Raw genomic sequence first — 23,586 nt, forward strand, 5'->3', positions numbered from 1 at the left:
CCAGGCTGTGACAAAGAGGAGGAGATGAACGCAATCAGGCAGGACTGCGGGGACAACACCTAAAGGCAGGTGTGCGCAGCAGCGACAGAAGACCCTACACGCCAGAGAGTTTTCTGAAAAGGAGTGTGGAATTAAGGTCACATATTTAATGAGAACCCATTGCAACCGTTACCTAATGAAATTAGAGGAGCTCTTTTCTATTGACACTTGCTAGATGGGACGCTGCCCGATTCATGAATCACTGAATAAAGCCAATTAAATCTTCAAATTAAAAAAAAATTTCCTAGTTTCGTTTTGCAGACACGCCTAAAGTGAGGTTGTCCCTTGCTAAGGGCCACAGGCAAGTTGAAATCTTCCAGTTATCACAAAATAACAACAACAATAATAATAGCAACACCCAAAGTAATCAATTTTTAAAATTTAAAGTGAAGCTGCATTGTACTTACATGTTTTGATCCCTATTTTCTTAAAACAAACAAAAAAAAGACAAATACACATGGAAAAAACTCTTAAACATAAATGCCCCCAAATGATATTAATAGTATTCGTCTCTATAGTCACTGAACAAATGTGTGAGCACCTAATGTGTGCCAGGCATTGTTTCACACATGGGATTACAGTTATTCTTCTTTAAACTTTCCCCTATTTTCAAAATTCTCCACAATAAACATTTATTTATTTAACAGAAAGTCAGACATTCCTGACTACATAGCTAACCCTTGAAACTGACAAAGAATGTTAAAATTTTTAAATTCCTATTTCAATCTTCTTTACCTTGTATTTTTGCACAACTGAGAAGCAATATTTAGATCAGGTGATTCTAGAAAATCACATGCGAGGCAGTTTTGAAAGAGAAAGTTACACATTCTTCAAAAGCTTGTGTTTTCATTCTCAAACTATTTTCAGTGTGCTATGTGACAAATAAGGTAAAAGAAAACTAGGCTCCCGGCAGCTGACACTCTAGAACAAGAAGTACATTAAAACCATCCTGCCCCCAACATTGTGTACTGTTACCCCAAGGCCATACTTGACCTCGTGTGTTCCCACTAAATCACCTTAGATGATTACAGCATCAATAGATGATTACATTACAGCCAAGAAGCTCAGGAAGCATGCAGCTTTTTTTTTTTTTTTTTTTTTAACATCTCTCTTGCACTGACTGCTCCTTCTCTCAGGTTGCCAACCACTTATCCAACAGCTATCAGCAAAGGAAAGAGCTAGCCCTCCTCCAGGCTGTCACACAGCCAGTGGTTAGAAGGGAACTCAGTGTACCTCCCTCCTGTGGGGCTTTATCCAGTCATGGGCTCGTCACACATCCTATGAGCCTAAAAAACTGCTCAGGCCTAAATCCGAGAGAATCATTTCTGCTCAAAGGCACTGCAGGAAAGTGACCGTTTTTTGCCAGCTCACTGCCTGGTCCAGAGCAGGAAAAAGCAGGTACCTTGCACAGTAACCATGGTAACTATTTTCACCACAGAGATGCAATAACAGGCCTCTCCAAAGAGTTAGGGATTCTCTATGCTCAATCTCATCCTCATTGAAGCCAACCCTATCCATGGAGCAAAGACTTCTGACACCAAGATCTCTCCAAGAGAGTCTAAAACCAGTGAAGGCAGTTTAAAACTAGTAACCTGGCATATAAATGACAAGTGCCATGAATGTTTTACCTCAGGGAAAATGACTGTCTAATGACAACAGAGAAACATAATAACAACATAAAAAAAAAAAAGGATGATAGTAGCAAGCAGGTAGGCAGTAAACAGTATTTAACACAGTCTCTGGCTACGCATTCTCCAGCTTTTCTTTAAAGGGAACGTAAACTAAGAACAATGTGCTTTCCTGTTCTGGACAGATGCGGCATCTCAGGTTAATATATCTTAAACCAGAGACAAGATTGAGCTGTTCTAAATTAGAATCCACTGGCTATTTGAAATCTTCCCATTAGCCGACGAGGTTTGGCCATAATCGCTCACTAACAGACCAGCTCATGGTTGAAGGCTCTTAAGAAATGGCTTCCATCTCTAGGAGATTAAAAGGATAGTGGATGTTTTCACTGGCTAAAAGCCAGCATAGAAAAAAAATAATATAAACTGCTAACTCTATATAGCAAGAGCTGAATTTCTTTTCAACTCTTGGTACATTATAGCAATGATATGGCTGTGGTTTTCAGGGTATCTATTTCTGTCCTTGAAAGTTTGAGCCATACAAGACAAGAAGCCAAAAAGAGTAAAGGAAAAAGAGGTGGTTATTCAAAACACCTGGAGGAAAGCAGTGCTTGGTCTTCATTTGTAAAATCATCTCAAAATGAAAGCCAACAGGGCTATCATCCTAAAATGCGTAACTTAGTAGATATCTGGCTAGAATTCTGGGATTTTTGATGACACCACATTATCAGAAGGGATAATTCATGAATTATTCTTAACATTAATTTTCAGAGATCATTTGACCATAAAAAGAGATGACAGAAGAACTCTGTCAAATTAATCCAAGTTAAGAGAATCGAAGTGTGGTAATTTGCTTCAATATCGGGCCCTGTTAGGAAGTAGCATAAAGTCCAGTCCCTAACAATTAACACAAACATGCGTTAAATTTAACTTTATGAAAGCTTCTCAGTCTGTTTAGTATTTTTATCCTCAACTTCCTCAGATGCCATTTAAGCTCTTACATTTTGGGGCTGTAATAAGAAACAAATACTAGAAGCCATGATAGTTGTTATTTTGAGAACAAATTCAGAGCCCTAAATAAATTTTTAGATTCTTTTTTGTTATTAAAATTACATATACTATCTGTATAGCCACAAACAAAATCAATACGAAGCAAACATACACTTTGTAAGTGTTCCCTCTGCCTGGAATGCACAACCCTCAACCCAAACCTAACTTACCATCAAGTCTCAAAATGAGCATATACTTCCTTAGGAACTGGCTTCCCACTCGCCCGAACCCCAACCCCGACCCAAGCCAGTTTGAGTTGTTTCATAACACCTGCCACACTGTCCCTTACGGTAGTTAATAGCTACCCAATTCTGCTGCACCAAGTACTCTCCATACACTGCATCATTTAACCCTACTAAGGTTGGTGACCTCTTGCTCATTTCATACATGAGGAAACTGAGACTCAATGTAATGAAAGAGTTGTCCAAGATCACAGCTGGGAAGCAACAGTCAGGATGAAAATAGGTACGTCTGCCTCCCAGCCACTGCGTAATATATAGTGTCACTATTTATCACATTGTGTGGCAACCTCCTTGACAAGAAAGAACACGGCTTCTCATCTGTCTTCCCGGGTCTAGAACAATGTCTGGCAAACTGTAGCATCCTGTTCAGTAAAGGCTGGCTGTTAATGTAGCCTGGCGCACACAGACCCTAAGTTTAAAAGCACCTGGTCAAATTGTTCAGTTAACACGTACTAGTTGTAACACCTTTGTGATCTGTACACTTAAGCCATGATGTCATGACAGATGTGGGCTATACAATGGGTTTGCCTCCCCTTTTTATTTCTATTCCCTGACAAGAAAAGGATGTAGCTGTGCCAACTTTCTTCTATCACCACACCATCAGAAGTTCAAATAATAAATTTAACCCAAGGCTGCTTTTTGCCTTTTCTGCTCTAACAATCCCTGCCAGATTTGCTGGTTTGAAAGGACAGCTTGGACAACCACTCTAGCCTCCTCCTTAAGTCACCTGTCAAAGCAGTGGTTGTGTCAGTTTAGAAATACATGGTCGGATGTCATCAAAATTACGTAATGGCAGCATGACTAATTTTTCTTCAGACAGTTAAGAGTGAGGCATCCAAGTTCAAGGTAGAACATTAAAAAAAAAAAATCCCATCTATACAGTAAGTATAAAAGTAGAAAGGTTAAGAAGTTGAACATGCATGGAAAAAAGCTCTTGGAACAGTTGCAATGTAGACCTGAATTTTTTTTTTTTTAAATCCATAAGCATCTAAAACTTCTTAATTCTGTGGATAAAATTTTATTTCAACTATTCCACCTTATGAATACAGCATGTATCTCAATGGCTGGTAGCTCAATTTAAAATAAATTCTTTGCATTGCTGCTTTAATTAAGACTATTATACTTCATTTTCCCAGGAGCTATTACTTAATATGAAAAATTCTGACTTTTTTTTTGGAATTAGCTTAGTTTCCAATTGGGAAAACTAAGACTGTACATGCAGTCAGAGAGAAGAAACATATAGGAAGAAAGACAACTGGATTCCTTAAATGGCTCATAAAGGAGAAAAACAAACCCAGTCCGACCAGACTCAGGAGTACCTTTTGGTGATGGGAAATACTGACCAGGTCAAGGTAAAAGGAAAAAAACCAAAGCCTTTCGACACCCTCACTGTATCACAGTTGAGAATGTCTGCTGATGGCTGAATGGTTTACATACTGGGAGAACTGAGTTACGCTTCTTTACATTTTAATCAGTGTACAGGAAATAGAATCTAGTAAAGACGATTACATATCTCTATCTACATGTAAGTTTAATTTATATTAAAAAGTTACATGAAAACTTTGATTATGAAATTAAGGTCTTAGAATTCTAGTCCCAAAATTCTAAAAGGCTAAGGAAAGATCATTAAAAAGCTACACATAAATAATCTTGTGCAGTTCTTAGCTAATTTCTTTACAAAGTAAAAATAACAATTATAACTCTTGCACTGTGGAACAGTTGTACAGCCCAGAATCTGCTTGCCCTTGGTGTCATTTCTTAGCTGTTTGGTACTTAATCTGAATCTGTTTCCACGTCTGTAAATGGAGAGGGGAAATTCTTCAGAACTGCTGTGGGAATTCAGCGAGACAAGGACATGTAAGCACTTTACAGATGACAAGGGAAGGAGGACATCAGGTCATATGGGATCAAGGGCCCCGGGACTCCCTTGACTAGCTCCTACCCTCCTACCTGCAAAGCACGTGCCCACATACTCCTTCCTCCTCCGCACCACTGCTGGCACCCCAGTCCAGACCCAGTACCTGTCCCCAAACTACTCGGCTTCAGGTGAGAATGGCGGTCTCCTCCATTCTCCACACCTCGAATCTCACCCCCTGCAATGACTCTACCCTTGGCATTCCTGCCAGATCAATCTGACTCCATGGGCCTGTCACAGACCCCAACGCCAAACTCTGCAGTGGTCCCTCACTGAATAAGACCTAGTCTCCTCAGAGAAAGACAAATCCTGTATGGTATCACTTATATGTGACATCTAAACAATACAACAAACTAGTGAATACAACAAAAAAAAGACACACACTGACAGACAGAGAGAACAAACTAGTGGTTACCAGTGGGGAGAGGGAAGGGGGAGGGGCAAGATGGGGTAGGGGAGCAAGAAGTACAAACTATTAGGTATCAAATAAGCTACAAGGATATATTGTACAACATGGGGAATATGGCCAATATTTTATAATAACTGTAAATGGAATGTAACCTTTAAAAATTATTAAAAAAAAAAAAATCAGACCCAGTCTCCTTAGGAAGCACTGCAGGCTCTCCACCGTGCTCCCCAACACACCACTCCCGCCTCTTCCTTCAACTCCCCTCACAGCCCAGGCCTCCAGACAAAGCAGAATATTTGTCATTTCTTAACGTGTAACTCTTTTCTTTTCCTCTCCCTGACTTTCTTTACTTTCTGCTTTCTCAGGAAATACCTTCCTCCACTTCTTTTCTAAATCCTACACATTCATGAAGTTATAAGGGCCGTGCACCTCACGCATCAGGCTGTTTGCTTCTGCCCTGTCTAGCCCCTCCCCTCCCCCATATCAAAAGCACCCTTTGGAGTCTGAGTGAGGTATGGTACTGGAATCCTGGGACTCGTCCCCTCCACCCGGACCAGGCTAAGCTGAGGAGGGGAGCAATACAAAAGTAAGTAGAAAGAGAGGTAAGGGATCTGGGTTTTGTTCTGTTTTGCTTTTTTAAGGTTCCTGGTCATAGTCACTTAAGAGAATGCAGGACCTCTACCTCCTTCCCCACCTCATCTTGGAACGCACACCAGGGTGAGACTGGGTCTCAAGCTGCGATGGAAGGAGCAGAGACCCGGTACAAGGCCTCACTGCAGCTGGAAATGGGCAGGACCAAGAGGGTGTGAGAAATCAGGCTGGCACTTGTCTTGCTTTAGAGTCTAAATCATAAACTGATGGCCCACACAGGCTGACCTGGGTGCCCAGACATGCCATGGCTCTTAGAGTATCACATTAAATCTTCACATCATTGTTCACATTCAAACTTTTGAGCAATTTTATATTAAAGATCATGACTTTCTACTTCTTTTTAAGTCCCTAAAGGTGGCAACTCTACATATCCACATGGCAACAACAGGCTACTGATGGAGCATGTATGTCTCCAGTTCACACAGGCCTCATTGCTCCCATGTTTCTTCAACTCTGCCACCCTCATTCATTCGCCTGCTTGGCCAAGTAGGCATCTCTGTTTCTCCTGATGTTGAAGGACCTACTCTAACAGAACGAACTAGCTCAGGTCTGTCTCATCCTGTGGGGAGGACGGAACAGCTGACAGGATCCCCTCCAATACTGGCTACTATCTGGAATGGAAGGCAGCCAAAGGCTTTGGCTCACTTGGAGAGGCTCCCCTCCAATCCCGTACACAGCTGACCCTGGAACAACGAAGGGATTAATCCGCATGGAACTTAGAGGCAGCCTCTGTATCTGCAGTTCCACCCCATCCACAGATTCAACCAACCACGGACAGTGTAGCACTACAGTATTTCCTACTGAAAAAAATCCACCTAGGAGTGGACCTGCCCACGATCAAACCCACGTTGTTCGAGGGTCAACTTCATGTATACCTATAGCAAGGGGAGGCACATTTTTTCCCTAAAGAGCCAGAGGGTAAATATTTTGCCCTTGCAGGCCACATAATCTGTTGCAACTACTCAACTCTGCCATTGTATCACAAAAGCAGCCATAAACAATACCCAAGTGAAGGAGGGTGACTGTTCTCCAATAAAGCTTTATTTATGGGCACCAAAATTTGAAGTTCATATAATTTAAATGTGTCATGAAATACTATTTTCCTTTTGATTTTTTTTCAACATTTGAAGATGTAAAAAGCATTTATAACTCACAAGCCATACAGCACGGATTTGGCCTGTGGGTGGTAGTTAAGGTATTTTCTTTTTTTTTTTTAAGGTATTTTCTTAAGGGATTTTTCTCCTTTGTATATTACAAATACTTATATTTTGTATACTATCTTTTGTCTTATCATTCCTGTTACACAATAAACTCAAGAGCCAAGGTCAAGTCATATATAGTCTCATAACTCTTTGCTGATTCTCTCTTTTAATGCCTTGCACTGAGAAGGGATTTGACTTGTTTCTGTTGAATAAGTATCTGCTTGCTTGTTATTTTTCAGTATTAATTCCTATTTAAAGAAACCCTAACTCGCAAAAATAGGATTCTTCCATGATTTCCATTTAATATATAAAGTATTATTCAACTTACTTCATCTAGGTCTCAGTATCACCATGCAACAAGACTTTCACTCATGAGGGTAAATAAAATATTTTCTCTTTGTTCTCCCAAATTTGTCTTAAATATATACATTTTCCTGCCTTTATCGCTTAAAGAAAGTAAACTTACAGTTACTTCCTTGAAAATTCAGATCAATAAAAAAAAATCTCTAAACTAACTTTAGATTTATTAAAAGAGGCACTAACCATAGAAGTTTTTTTAAAAGCCATAATATCAAACCATGTAACTAACCTCCTGGGGGTTCTTTAACACCGCTCAGCTCAGAAACTGCAGAAATTAACAAAAAATCTTACATAAATAGTACAGGAAATACAATGTAGATTTAAATTGGATATATGTGTATATATATATATATAGATATATATGTCTATACATATCTATACACACAGACACATATATGTAAATATTTAAGAGATCAGCAGTGGATTTTGAGCCATCATCCACCCGTAAGATACTTTAAGTGATTTTTTTGGAGCAGAATAACCATAAGATCTTAATCATTTGTGGCAATTAAAAGGCAATTGTAAACCATACAGGAAATGCTGCCCCCTAGGGAGTATTTTAAGGGAACAAAGAATGTTTTATACAAATGTAACCCAGCGATTACGACGTGAGCAATCTAAAAAAATTTCAGAGATTAACAATATTTAATGATTAACAGGATCCTTAGAGGAAACAAGTGTCTATGGAGTTGATCGGAATTTGATTTTCCTCCGTTTAATGTTTATGCGCATACACAGCATCCTTCCATACAAAAGTGTATGTATAAACCCACAAATGCTCTGAGGGTAAATAATACAGATAGATACCAAGAAGGTGCCAATTTAAGACTGGGAACCCAGATTTAGGCTCTGATGAAGAGGTGTGAGTAAAAGAAATTTGCTTTGCCTGGTGGAAGAAACCCAGGAGAGTGAGGCTGAAGACTGGCACATGGGGACCTCCCAGCAGAGTCCTACTCTTTCCCACACACGTTCCAGCTGCAGCTCGCACGCTTCAGGGCTCCAAAGCCCCTCCTTTCTTAGGTTAGCTGGTATGCAAGTGAGCAGTCAGCAAAAGCAGGTACCAAAAGTACTTCAATATTTGATCCGAATTCCACGCTACTGAAATTTCCTGAAAGCGCTACGGTTGTTCCATTCTTTGAGACATTTTAATTGTGATGGGGAATTGACTAGGAAATGAAAAGTTCAAGTACAATTTAGAATGAAGAAGAAAACAGAAAGAATTATCATCTCTTGGCTGGGGAGCAGGGAATTAAGTGATCATATTAGGGAAGCAGAGAAATCAATTCTGGAGACCAGCTGACTCAGGTAGGAAAGGAACTGTCAACTAGTTTTAGAGGCTGTAGAGCAAATCTCAGGGTCAGAGAGCCTATCAACTCCCAAGTTTCACCGATGAAATCATGCTCCTCTATGAACTGCCTCATGCCCTGCACTCACAATATTTACAACACTTCTCCTACCCTCCTATGTCCAATACTACCCACCCTTCAAGTCCCAATTCAAATCTCATGTCCCAAATGAAGCTTTCTCTGATCCCCAATGAAATGTCACCTCTCCCTGTTTTGAACTATTTAGCTGGCATTTCGTGTAAGGTGCTTACCACTGCCTACCCTGTATTTTACATTTGTGATGGACATCTTAGCTCCTCTACTCACGCAGGTGCTTCCAAACACAGTACATGAATCTAATTCAGCTTTCTGCTGCTTTTCATATGTACAGGGCGTTTTGTACATAATAAATAGCTTTTTAGTATGTACTGACAAAATACCTACTGAATGAATAAATAGATGGACACATCAACCAATGTACAAGTACTTCAGAGCAACAGGAAATTGAGAAGGAGCCGATAATCAGAAGTCAAATAAGGCAGAAGCTCCCCTCTGTAGGAGGTTACATGTCTTACGTGACTTAAAGCTCAGCCAATCTTCCTGGCTTTATGTTTTTGCCCGCTGTATTTCTGCTTTGAGCTACTTATTACGAATGTAATTTTTTTTTTAAAACCTGGTAGCTGTGTTATTCCAGGGCCCCCATTAGAATTTTAAGTTCTCTGAGTGCAAGTCGCATCCTTCCTGCTCACTCCTGGATCTTCAGACCCAGCTCAGCACCTTGACATAGCAAGTGCTCAACAAACACTTGTTGAATAAACCTCAAAATCATTTTACATAATGCACTTAAGGAGGAAAAACTAAAAGGTCTAATGGTTCCTTAAAATGTCCATAATAGAGAAGCCACAAAAATTAAATACAGATAAATGTCAACACTGAAAACTCCTAGTGATTTCATCTTCTAGGTTTCAAGTTAGAGTAATCTTTACAATGCAATAAAAAAGCAGCATTTGGACTTTGGACTAAATAGAATTCAAACACTAAAAACAAACTCATCTTCCAGGTTGCTTGAGGACTCAGAGCTCACACAACATACTGGCCATAGCTCAGTTTCTTGAACAATCATTTTCCTGCAAGGAAAAGATCAGCCCCCAAGTCCTGTGCTGTGGTTCTTTTCTTTCACATTGATTGTGTTATTACAACTATCTACAGAAGAGGTTAGTAAAGCAGTCATTTCTGAAAAATTGATTATTGAGCCCAGTGAGACTAATATGTAAGGGCTATTAATTATATGAAGTAATGCCAGCTTTTACTTGGTAACGATAACTAATCTCCAGAAGCCTGTTTCTTAGGTTAGAGTCTGCCCTGCAGCCACTAGGCATCAGACCCCAAATGTTCATGGAAAGGCAGGTTTCTGGTTAGCCCTAAAAACAAAACAGAACCAGAAATAATAATAATAATACCTTCAAATGTGTATTTTCATTAGCCAAAAAAGTTTATACAACTGTCTGAACAAAAAGTATAATGTTTTCTACAAAATGGTGAATAAATTTAAAACACAGATGTATAGGGGTTAAGAGTCCAGACTTAAATAAACAAACAAACAAACAAACTTCTTATAAAGGAAGATCACAACATGTACAAAGAGAGACCACAGGACGGTGAACCCCCAAGTACTCATCACCCAGCTTCAGCAAGTACCAACTCGTGGCCAGCCTTGCTTCCTCCACACCCTGCCCACTTTCCCCCAACTCGTGGCCAGCCTTGCTTCCTCCACACCCTGCCCACTTTCCCCCGACCCACTGCGGATTATTGTGAAGTGAATCCCAGCTTCATATAATTTCCTTTACTGTAACTATTTCAACACTTCAAAGGGCACAGACTTTGAGTCAGACAGACCAGGCGTCCAGTGCAGGCTCCGCCAACTCCTAGCTGGGTAACCCTGGGCAAGTGGAGTGAACTTCCTTGAGCTTGTCTTCTATCTGCAAAATGGAGACAGAAATCCCGACTTCTCAGGAAGACAGTGTGGATGAAATGAGGAACTGAGCCTAGCGCTGGCACACAGGAAGGAGTCAACAGGGCGCTGCGGCTAGAATGCCTACTGTGCTAGCACGTTAAGGCAGGACTCTCTCTGACTCACTTCCAATAAGGCTCACAAAGGACAAAAGAGATTATCGAGTGTTCCCATATAGTAACAAGAGATGCTAAAACCCTTTGTACTAAGCTTGTAGAGACACTAACCAAAAACTGATTTATGACCCCTTAGAACAATATTCACCTCCGGGAATTTAAGTGTAAAGAGGTCCAGAAAGTCTCTTCGGATAAGGTCGCTGGAGTGCTATGGGGTTTCTACCACCACTCACGAGGGAGAGGAGAAGGTACTTTCCTACCACCTTAAACCCCCAAGAGAAAGGGGGTTTTAGGGGGGGAACCCTGGAGAACGTAACCTACCTGGCCCGGCAGCTGTGGGGATATAAAGCCTGGTGTCTGACCCGAGCCTCATCACAGGCCCCCAGGCAGAAGCAGGAAGGAGCAGCCCGCGGCCGAGTGGAGGGCAGCTCTGGAAGCAAGCAGCGCTCTGCAGCAGGGCAAGGGGCCCCTCCCCACTGCTGGCTTCCCAACCTGACGCGGGCCCGAGCTGGGGAAGGCAAGATTTATTTTTTTAATCAAGTTCAAAGGAAACACTTTGAGTACTGAAATCAGACTCCTCTTATAATCTAAAGCAATAGAAAAAGTTACAGAATATTTATCATATATTATAGGATATACGTGTGTGATGTGATATTTATAGGATATATATTCCATCCAGAAACAATCAAAGACTCCACAGAATGAGCTCAAAGGGGGAACAGGGAGAAAAAATTAAGTTTTTCCCCTTTTACCCCTTGAAGTTTAGCCCTTTCAATCTAACAGTTACATTACACGTTCAATAGCGGCACAAGAGTATGAAAGAAGACTAAAGAATCCCTTTAGAAAGCTGAATGAAACGTAGACAGGAGTACAAACGGTAAGTTGTATAAACAATGTATAATCAAATACTAAACTATGTCACTTCTAAAGAGAATAAAATTTCTTAAGACATATTAGAAAAGCTGTTCTCTTTTGATTCCTTTTGTTCGTTGATTTTTCAGTGAGTAACAGCATCTAAGTGATGCTTCCATGAAGGATTCTTCCTACTCTTCCCCAAAGAATGGAACAAGGAGGAGGAAGTGAAAATTGCTAAAGAGACAGGAACAGATAGAAAAAATGGGGATGATCATGTGCCCCAAGATTATCAATTCAGGGAGAGCAATTCCACATGCAAGGTCCTATGTTAAGCACTAAAATAACACTCACAGGGACAAAGTAGGTTTTCTGGCCTTGCAGGAATTTGAGCGAGACATACAGTAACAGTGAGAGATAAATGTACAGTCTTCCGGGATGGGGAAGGTACAGCAGAGAATGTAAAATTGAAAATAGCCAAAGGCCCAGTAAAGAATCTTTGTAAAGGCCTCTGTGAAGTCAGGTAAAACAAATTCATGGCTGTTTAAAAACTTAGTTCTTAGTCAATCTTCTGTAGATTCTGACACCAGCCTTCCTTCATTGGTTCTGGAAGTGTGTTTCACTTAAGATTGGTATTTCTTCTGGGGCAAGACTTATTTATTACTTTCAACTATGGAAGCACTATACTGACCTTTATAATAAAAGTGTGATCACTCTTTTGAATTATAAGTAGGCATGAACTCATTCTTGGAAAACATTAAATGCCAAACCAGAGCTACCTGCACTTAAATTGTAAGGTGTCTAAACAACTGAGACTCTTCCATGGCATTAAAGGCATCCCAGTGTCACCCACCTGTATGAACAAAGGTTTCAATTCTCATCCAGAACTTGTCATCCCCTTAGCTTATGGTGTGAACTCTAGACAATCCAGCTCTCTGTTTCAGCACTAACGAGCCACAACCTAAATTAGCCACAGAACATACTGCGCGTGATTTATAGAGGGTTGGTATTCATTTTCAGCGTGCTACCTCAGGTTTTCTGTTGCTATTACAACACAGCTGATAAGCCTATTTTTTGTAAGATAGATAATGATGGAAAGTTAAGTCTAAATTTTCAATTCCGACCTACTAAAACTGTGAGTAATTGACTACAGTGTAAGTCAAGGCAATCAAATTTATTTTTGGTTATGAATCACAGAACTGCTTACTTTTCAAATAAAAATCCAGAGAACTAGATTATTTCCCAGAATGAAAAGTAACAAGTAAGAGGGTGTGTGTGCACGCGTGTGTGTGCACACACATGCACATAGGGGGGTTTTGCCAGTTTTCCATCTCGAAGCCACGATATAACACGATAATCACCAACTGCATTCCCACTGTTTAAATCTATGAATAATGCGTGGATAATCTAGCATGACTTAAACAAGAAATTAATTGTGATGTAACTCAAGTTCAACAATCAGTCATTTACAGTAGATTAATTTTTCAAGGTAATTTTTGCAGTTCAAAAAATATCTTGGACAGAAGGCAAGAAGAACACGCAAAAAAAAAAAAAAGCAGTTTGTTTCCCACTGTTAAAGAAGACAGATTCCTCAAAGGTAGCAGCTCTGCTGCCCTATAATCAACAATCCTTTAAAATAAAATATGGCCAGTCTGAACCAACAGGATGAATAAAAAAGTATCTTTCATTTAACTATGATTCACTTTTACAATTATTATCTACTTTGAAAGAATCTACTTCAAACATGACTTTTTCCCCCAGAGCAAGAGGACTGTAGGTTACACAGAAGTCAAAGAAAAACCTAGATAAACCTCTAGGAGGGACAAAACATAAGAGATGTGATTCTTCCCGTTGAGCCAATGAAGTCACCTAGATATAAAGGAAAGAACTTCTTCCTTTCTTTCTCCTTCTTATCCTCAAGTCTGAAAACTAAACCCCCAGAAGCATTTTTATCTAAAGACAAAGAAATGATAAGACTCCCGGAGGAAAAATATAAGAAACGACCATAAAGTACAGCAAGTGACTTTTGAATAAATGTGCCAGAATTAAGACATACAAATGGATGTTGCCTCTTCAAAGTCATTACCTTGGAAACTATATACTTAATCCAATGATGCTGTTATAGGCACTTTGGAATTTGTTTCAGAGCTTAGAATTTGCCAGATCCTTAAAAATAGCAAATATTCGTCTTTTCGGGTTTGATATAGCAATAGTCCAAAGTCCTCAGAGTAGCTGTGCTTTCTTTGCAAAGCCTTTCCTGATCTCCCAAGTCCAGGTTCCACGCCCCCTCCTATGATCACTGTCTTTCCCCCAGCAGAGATCTTTTCACTCAATGTTGGAACTGCTTACTTACTTACCATCTGTCACCCTGGCAAAACCGTAAACTTCATCGGAGCAGGGAACTTATTTATTATTATACTCACAATACTAGAATAATGCCTAGAAAATTACAGGCATCTGAATGCCACAGAAATACTGCACGTTACAATCTACTATAACACAAGATGGTTTGGAAAACTGTCTCTATTTACCCTCCCCACTCCTCTCTGAAAAGAGTACCATACTTCTCTGTGTGATTATACACCTATATGGAGGGACTATTACTTTATATAAAACCTGGGAGGTAAAAGTGGTTGGATCGGATGATTTTCATTACTTCTTTTTGTATGGGAAAAAAAAAAAAAAAGCAAAAATCATGATTATATCCTCACAGACTAAAAGTGTTTAACTTTTCACTCTCAAATTTGCAAGCATAATAACATCTTACCTAGTTGCAACATCTTTATAGTGTCTCTGTAGGCTTGCATCACCAGCTTGAAATGGCGGTAAAGTGGATAGCACAAAACTCTTCTTCCAAAAGACACCAGGATTTCATGAACATTAGTCCAAGTCTGTGAAGTATCATTTAAATGAGTAATCGTTTCCATATTACACAAAACAAAAGCACACAATGAAATGTAAAACTATTCTCAATTAAAAACTAAGTTTGGATCAACATGAAGCCAAGTGGAAGACAAATACAAAGCCGTGAAGTGAGACTCTTTCTGTGAACCTTACAATAAAATTTTTATCTCAGTCTTTGTAATTTCTCATACTTTATCAACGTATCACAAATGCTCCTTAGAAATCACATACGTAGCAGGAAAGTTTTAAAAAGTCTTTTAAGAATTACCAATATGAATGTAAAACACATGGCACTAACAAAATACAGATGCACATAAAAGACATTTCTAAATGATATATGTTTCATGTTTTTGTCTTTTAGGACCATTCGAGATAATGCAGATGAAAAATATAGAACTCTTTAGTGAAGTGTGTTCTCAGTTCCCCCTTCCCCCTCTTTTGATTTTTTGTTTTTTGGGTTTTTTTGCTTTGGGCATGAGTAATACATGGTATTTACTTCAGTAATTTGCTTTCACTTTTCAAAGAGAAAACTACTCATTTCTGGAAAAAGGGCTTTATCCTGGATGGTACTGGTTAATGGTAATGATACCATTAACAATGCAAAACTTATCAGAAACACTAAACAAAGGCAATTTTCTACAAAATTGTTTTTTAATTGGGTTTTGATTTAAAATGTATTAAAAATGTAACCCATATATAAAAATTAAAAAATTAAAAGTAAGGGAGTATACATCATTTCCATGTATATTATCCTTAACAAATGAGTGATCTGATTATGAATACTGAGTACCCAACAGAGGATACTTTATATCTAAAAAGGAATGATGAATTTCTAAAAACTTCTGGCAAAAAACTAAACACTTATAAAAGTTTGACAGAGCTAGTTACATGTCTGGCAATTCTAAGTTATCTCAAAAACAATAAAAATGTCAAAATAAAATCATAAATAGGTGAATCTCTTCATGCAGACTTTTATAACTAGACTATGAAATTATCTAGTCACCAACTACTTTGTTTTCAATATTGGAATAATCCATGCAATTATTACAAAAGCCAGTTTCTCCATTATATGCTGATTATGGAAATATGTAGAACTCAAGGGAAGTCCGGAGAACAGCACTTCTCCATCTTAAATATGCATATGAACTCCTGGAGATCTTGCTAAGGATTCTAACTCAGAGGGTCTGGAATGGGATTCTGACTCTCCATCAAGCTCCCAGCAGAGGACACTGGTCAAGCTGTTGGTTCATGGACATTCATGAATAGCAAGATTCTTTGCTAAAGTTAAGTGTTCCAGTTCCTGTTTACATGTTATCTATTATTTGAATAAAGTGATGCCATGAAACAACTTTGATTTTCCAACTTAAAATGTACAATGTCTAGGATCCAAACTGGAAAAAAAACAGAAACAAAACTAGTTGCCTTAATAGATGATGCAATGATCAACTGTTTAAATAAACACTGTTTTAAAGCTTCTGATCTGATGGACAACAGTGTGTTCAAAACTAGTAAATTTATTTATTTAATTTTTTAAAATATTTATTTATTTATTTTGGCTGCACCGGGTCTTAGTTGCAGCATGCAGACTCTCAGCTGCGGCATGCGGACTTCTTAGTTGCGGCATGCGAACTCTTAGTTGCGGCATGCATGAAGGATCTAGTTCCCCGACCAGGGATTGAACCCAGGCCCCCTGCGTTGGGAGCGCGGAGTCTTACCCACTGAAACACCAGGGAAGCCCCAAAACTACTAAATTTAAAGATACCATTCTTTGCTATATTTGGTGAGCCCTACACAACTATTTTCTACAAAATAGATATAAAAGCAATTATTACTATACTGTAAGAGTTATCAGATCTAAACATGCTAACTGTAGGACCTAGGATAACTTATTTAAGCTATATGATCTAAGTTTCTTCCTCTGTAAAATACCAATAATTCTATCTCACAGACTTCAGCAGAAAGGAACAGGTGAAGTAATATACATAAAAGGCTTATTAGCACAGCCCCTGGTGGTAAGTGACACTCAATAGTAGTGTCACCTAGGTTTTCTGCCCATCTTTGAGCTCTGAGCCCCTATATATGCCGACTTACATACACGCCTCAAACTCAACCCAACATCTTCCCACAACGGAGAGTATACCCATTCCTTCTCCAAACTTCCAAGACACCCTACACCTGGCCTTATTAGTGTACTATGATTAGAGTAAAAGTAACAAATAAAATCAGTTTTATTAAAAAGATGGAAAAAAACTTTGTACAATAAAGCTACCACTTTTAAAAAGTCAAGGAATTGCTTGAATTACCCCAAATGAGCTAATAACAAGAAAAAAATAACTCTGAACAAACAAAATCTAAATAACTGCAACTGACAATCATACCTCAAACCAGCAGAGTGTTGGACTCAGTTTTCTGATATTCCATGCGGATTCAACCTTTATTTGTTTTGAAGAAAAGGATAGTGTCACATTAGAGGTAAAGTCATCTAAAACTAAAGCAAATATATCCACTTATTCAACTAGTACATAAATAGTATTGACATATGTAAAACCTAAGAAGCATCTATGACTGCAGGAAATTAATGGCTTTACTGATGTCAAGGAGATCAAAGGCAAGTTTCTGTCTACTTTCCTTGGAAATTTATAAAGTAAAGCTGTTGCACTGATAAGAGTACCAGAACACAAGAGCACATAAGCAAGGGCTTTGAAACTAAAGCAAAGCGATGCATGCTCAATTTCTGTCCTTCTCAACTAGGTTACCTGCCTCCCAAATATTCTATAAATAATCTACCAAAAGACTCAAAGATAAAGTTGAAGTGCTCTTTCTGGCACTTAGAAAGCTGCTCAAGAATTTGGCCTTTCAGAGAATGCCTGTGAGAATAAGTGCATTCTAGAGAAGATCCTGAAGTTGCAAGACTTCATGATTTCAAATACGTGAATCCAAGAATCAAATCAAAAATGCGAAGTTATATCGAGCATAACTAAACACTCTCACTCATCTTCTCAAGCAGTATGAAGCACTTTTTTGTCAACGAAAACATTTTCGCTGATTATCGTATTCTAAAAAGATGAGCGGAAACAAAACCCATTTTCAGTTATAGTATGCCTTTGTTACACTCATTAATATTCATTTTGGAGACAAATGCAAATCTCAAAAGTCACCTTTGAAATTTTCAGAATCCCAGCAGCAAAAAGTTTGGCCCATATCAAATCCTTATCCTAACACTATGCTCATGCTATGATGGTGAGTGAGAAAAGCAGGTTAAATAATAGTATATACATTATAACCCAATGTAAATACACGTACACAACGAAAGAAGCCTAGGAGAGAAACACCACCTCGTAAGTGTGGCTACCTCCGATGGCTGAGATGACAGGAAATTTTAACTGTTTTCTTCCTGTGTGTATTTTTCTTCACAATGATATGAATTATTTGTGTAATTTAAAAAGAGGGAGGGGGAGGGGCATGATGGGGTAGGAGATTAACAGGTACAAACTACTATGTATAAAATAAATACAAAAAGATAGTGTACAGCACAGGGAAATATAGCCAATATTTTATAACTTTAAATGGAGTAAAATGTATAAAAATACTGAATCACTATGCTGTAAACCTGAAATACTGTAAATCAACTTTTACTCCAATTAAAAAAATTTGTTTAATAAAATAAATAAATGAAAAACAGGGAAGCATATGCACAGCTCAAAAATAATCCCTTGAGCAAAGACTACTATAAACAGATGCAGGGACATATTAACTGGAAAGTTTTTTTTGTTTTGTTTTGTTTTGTTTTCCAGCCTTGTTTTAAATGTATGCAATCAGTGACATAGGTGAGAAAGAAGTTTAGCTCTTCATTTACAAAATCAAGTGTGGTTTAAGAAGAGATACAATACAGTCTATATTTTTTTAAAAAGATCATTTAAGAAACAACATACTTTACAAAAGGATTTACTTTTATAATAGGATTTCACCGAATACCAAAAAGATACAATCCAGGTTTTAAAAATCTGATTTACATACAATTTGTCAGAAGTACACACACTATTTAAACTGAGGAACACCTGCAGATAAATGCTCACATTCCTTTCTTTATAAAATACTATACCTTACATCTATTAACGGACAGCTCGGAGAAAGACTAGAAATGGGTATAGTAAAGTTTACCCCTTGCCAATGTCAAGTGTCATGTAGCAACAGCCCTCTCATTTGGTCAGTTCATCTCCTAAAAGAGATGAGAGAGAGCTCAGGATATCCCTTTTCTCTACCCTCAGCTTTACTTCCATACTCTGCTATTTGGCAGAGACTGAAGCCAAGAGAGAAGAAAAAAAGACCAAATAAAAACATTATTGGTACCCATCACCAACACACCTGTGCACCTCCGCCCAGAGCGTCACTAAGTAACTAATCACAACTGGTCTCACTCATGACATTAATACAGTTTATTCCATACAACAGTCTATGGCAACCTGCACAAACACACGTGCACTTACATTCTTCTCTCCTTCGGTGACACGAATTTCATAGCAATATGCCAGAAGGATATCAATCAAACTGTAGTACACTTGACGACAGGCTCTCTTGTCCAGCAGGTAAGATTTATTGACAAATTTTCGCAGCTGATATTTCTCTTCTTCAGAAAAAGACACTAGAATAAAATGCATTTAAAAATTAGCTCCATTACGTGCTGTAAAACCCCCATTGCACAAGATTCGTCAAAATTATAACTTGGATTACAGAAGCTGAAATAAAAAGTTATTTAACTCTGGACATAGAAACAACTTTTTAACTAGATGTCAGTTTTATTAAGAGCTATGTATTTGCTTAAATCCTAGTAGGGCTAAAAAAAAGAAAAAAATGTCTAAACAATATCTATTCCTTATTTCCGGACCCACCCCCCCAGCCACTGATCTTTTCCCGCTACACTGTTCTCTACTCAAGGCATCTAAATGACAGAGTTATTGACTTTCAGATAATTACATTTTGACGACAGAAAACATATAATAGCTAAATGAAACACTCTGTAAATATTCATTATCTACTGTGAAAGTTCTATACAAAGAAACGGAAATATGCCCACGTATTAGTCAATTTTAAGGGCATAGTATTTTTTAAATATTATTTACACAGAGAAACAAAGTTTTACATAAACATGCAAATATGACCATACCACACATATCAGACTTGTGGGAACAGGAAGTTTCCTCTTCTCCCTTTGCTTGGCACCCTCTTTCCATCCTTATCAACCGCCTCTCCCATGTTAAAAAAATCTAGTATATATCACTTCCTATTTTTCTTTACAACCAGACACACAAATGTGTATACAAGCGAGTTGATACCTTCCCCCCCACCCAGAGAATTCGATTTTTTTTTTTTCCATCTAGCCTTTCTCACTCAACAATACCTCTAGGAAATCCCCCCAAGTCACTTGGTACTTAGCTAATTTTGTAAAGGAGTAGAATACTCCATGGTGTAGCATGCTCTATCCAACCACTCCCCCTACTGATGGGCATTCACTCTGCTCCCAGCTTTATGCCACTGCTAATAATGCTGCAATAAATGTTATATCATATGTCACTGGATACTGGAGGCTTTATTTCCATAAAACATATTCCCAAGAGTAGATTTACTGGGTCAAAAAGTTTATCTGTTTTTAAGAGATACTTTATTTAAGGGCTACAACTCTCCTTTCTAATAGTCATGGATAGAAGTTCCCTTCCCTACACATATCTCTTGCCCGCTCCCAGCAATAAATGCTTTTTGAAAAATCATTTCCAGGGGACTTCCCTGGTGGTCCAGTGGTTAAGAATCCGCCTTCCAGGGCTTCCCTGGTGGCGCAGTGGTTGAGAGTCTGCCTGCCGGTGCAGGGGACACGGGTTCGAGCCCTGGTCTGGGAGGATCCCGCATGCCGCGGAGAGACTCGGCCCGTGAGCCACAATTTCTGAGCCTGCGCGTCTGGAGCCTGCGCTCGGCAACGAGAGGCCGCGACAGTGAGAGGCCCGCGCACCGCGGTGAAGAGTGGCCCCCGCACCGCGATGAAGAGTGGCCCCCGCTTGCCACAACTAGAGAAAGCCCTTGCACAGAAACGAAGACCCAACAAAGCCATACATACATACATACGTACATACATACATAAAAAGAATGTAAGCAGACAAGAATAGCATTAAAAAAAATAATAATAAATTAATTAATTAATTAATTAAAAAAAAAAAAAGAATCCACCTTCCAATGCAGGGGATGCGGGTTCAATCCCTGGTCGGGGAACTAAGATCCCACATGCCGCGGGGCAACTAAGCTCGCGGGCCACAACTACTGAGCTCGCGCGCCTCAACCAGAGAGCCTGCGTGCTGCAAACTACCGAGCCCATGTGCTCTGGAGCCCATGCGCCACAGCTAGAGAGAAGTCCATGTGCTGCAACGAAGAGACCACGTGCCACAACAAAAGATCCCACGTGCCTCAATGAAGATCCTGCATGCCACAACTAAGACCTGATGCAGCCAAATAAATAAAAATCAAAAGAAATAAAAAAAATCAAAATCATTTCCAGTTTAATGGATGTGAAGTGACTGTGGTAAGAAAAATTCTAAAATGACCCCCAACGAGTCACATCATTTGAGTGTGGGCAGGACCTGCAACTTGCTTCCATTTAAAAAAATATGCCAACGGTGTTATAATTACTATGATTATGCTACATTATCAGCAGACTGGAGCCAGAGACTCGCCTGCTGATTTTAAAGAACTAAGATGCCATGTTGTGAGGGGGCCACATGGCAGGGAGCTGTGGGTTCCTCTAAGATCTGAGAGTGACCCCGGCTGAAAGCCGGCAAGAACATGGGGGCCCTCAGTTCTACAGCCGCAGGAATCAAATTCTGCCCACCATCACGTGAGCCTGGAGAAGGACCCTGAACTCCAAAAAGGATCATGGTTGCCAACACCTATTTTTGAAAAAAAGAAAACGAAAAGATGGCAACAGTTGTTTATATCCTTCCAAGACCCTGAGCAGAGGACCCAGCTAAGCCATGCCTGACTCCTGACACGTGGAAACGGAGTCAAATTAGAGCCGTGCTTCTGATTGGTGGTGATGTGTCATGCGGCAAGAGGACACTAATACAGTGACATGTCACTGTTACTTCAGTTAGTATTTCTCTAACTGCTAAACTCGGAACATTATTTCATAGGTTTGTTGGCAATTTGGATTTGCTCTCTTGTAAATCACCCATGAGAAATGTCTTGCCCAGTTTTTTCTGGATGGCTTGTCAAATATTTAAGAAGTCGTCTATTATGGATATGAACCCCAGTCATCTCTCCAAATCTACGGCATCTCTACTGACATTGTTTAGGGGATCTTCTGCCATTGAATTAGTTATGTTTGTGTGTAGTCCAGTATATCTATCTTTTTTTTTTCACCAGACTATGTATTTATAGCCTTTGATAAGGTTTCCCCAATCCCTGAATTGTACATGGAATCTCTCAGCTTTTAAGATTCACTTGTTTTCTCTTTTAAATTTAAGTCTTTAAAACAAGACTGAGTTATTTGTAGTGAGGTGGATGGACCTAGAGTCTGTCATACAGAGTGAAGTAAGTCAGAAAGAGAAAAACAAATACCGTATGCTAACGCATACATATGGAATCTAAAAAAAAAAAAAAAATGGTACTGATGAACCTAGTTGCAGGACAGGAATAAAGACGTAGACATACAGAATGGACTTGAGGACACAGGGTAGGAGGGGGAAGCTGGGGCGAAGTGAGAGTAGCATCGACATATATACACTACCGAATGTAAAATAGTTAGCTAGCGGGAAGCAGCAGCACAGCACAGGGAGATCAGCTCAGTGCTTAGGATGACCTAGAGGAGTGGGATAGGGAGGATGGGAGGGAGGCCCAAGAGGGAGGGGATACGGGGACATATGTATGCATACGGCTGATTCACTTTGGTGTACAACAGACACTAACACAGTATTGTGAAGCAATTATACTCCAATAAAGATCTATTAAAAATAAATCAATAAAATAAAAGAAAATTTAAGTCTTTAATCCATCTGAAAGTTATTTTTTCAAGTTTTAAGGTTTTCGTTAATTTCAGATGACGAGTTAACTGTGCCAGCACAGTCTGTTCAGTAATCCATCTTTTCCACAGTATTGAACCACCGATTTTATCAAATAAATCTGCTGCTTTTCTTGCTAAAAACTACTTCCAAGCACTTTCGGGTTTTGTCACCTGCAAATATAATATTTTTCCCCATTCCCAATAAATTACTGACAGAAGAGTGAGAAGCTATTTCTTTTTATCAGTCACCTTACCAAATGTTGGCTACCCAGACCAAAAAACTAAGATATTTAATAAATGCTAATGATTAAAAAAAACACCTTTATGTCTATATTGGGAAGGCAAGCAAGTCTAAGAGTGTAGTTCCTTCCAAGTTGCCTTTAATGTCTACAATTTAGGTAAGTTATCATAAAATATATATCTTCTCAAGTTAACAAAACATGAGCATTATCAGTTCCTCATTATTATACGTAGAAAGTAAAATACGTCTTGTCTTAGAGCAAGATTTACAGAGAGAGTAACAGCTAATCACATAGATGGGCTGAGTTCCTAGTTAGTATGAGTAAAATACAGCCTACTACTTTCTTACAACAATTTTTAAAGAAACTTAAGCATCTAGATATATTGTTACCACTAAATCAGAGCGTTATCGATCTCTTCCCTGGCAAAGTAATCCTTAATTTTCCTTCCATGTCCTATCAGACAACCACTTTCAAATTCACTTGAAAAGCTGCTCAACCCAGTCACGAGGAGCATTCGGCTTCTAGTACCAGTGCATATCAGAGCACTGCCAAAAGAACTCTGAAGCCTTTTTCTCCAGGTTTTAGAACTGTCCATTACATGC

At 39.0% G+C, this 23,586-nt stretch overlaps 1 protein-coding gene across 1 annotated transcript in view; it reads right to left on the reverse strand.

The window, feature by feature from the left end:
• SHQ1 (SHQ1, H/ACA ribonucleoprotein assembly factor) overlaps nt 1–23,586 on the reverse strand; it is an 89,090-nt gene that overhangs the window by 39,749 nt on the left and 25,755 nt on the right. Inside the window, exons 7-9 of the mRNA XM_082412271.1 lie at nt 19,189–19,343; nt 17,080–17,133; nt 14,565–14,688 (exon numbers count right to left, since the gene is read on the reverse strand). Coding sequence (XP_082268397.1) covers nt 14,565–14,688; nt 17,080–17,133; nt 19,189–19,343 — 333 coding nt within the window. The remainder of the gene's footprint in view (nt 1–14,564; nt 14,689–17,079; nt 17,134–19,188; nt 19,344–23,586) is intronic.

The sequence above is a fragment of the Balaenoptera physalus genome, assembly GCF_965194825.1.
Source record: "Balaenoptera physalus genome assembly, chromosome: 11".
Taxonomy (NCBI): domain Eukaryota; kingdom Metazoa; phylum Chordata; class Mammalia; order Artiodactyla; family Balaenopteridae; genus Balaenoptera; species Balaenoptera physalus.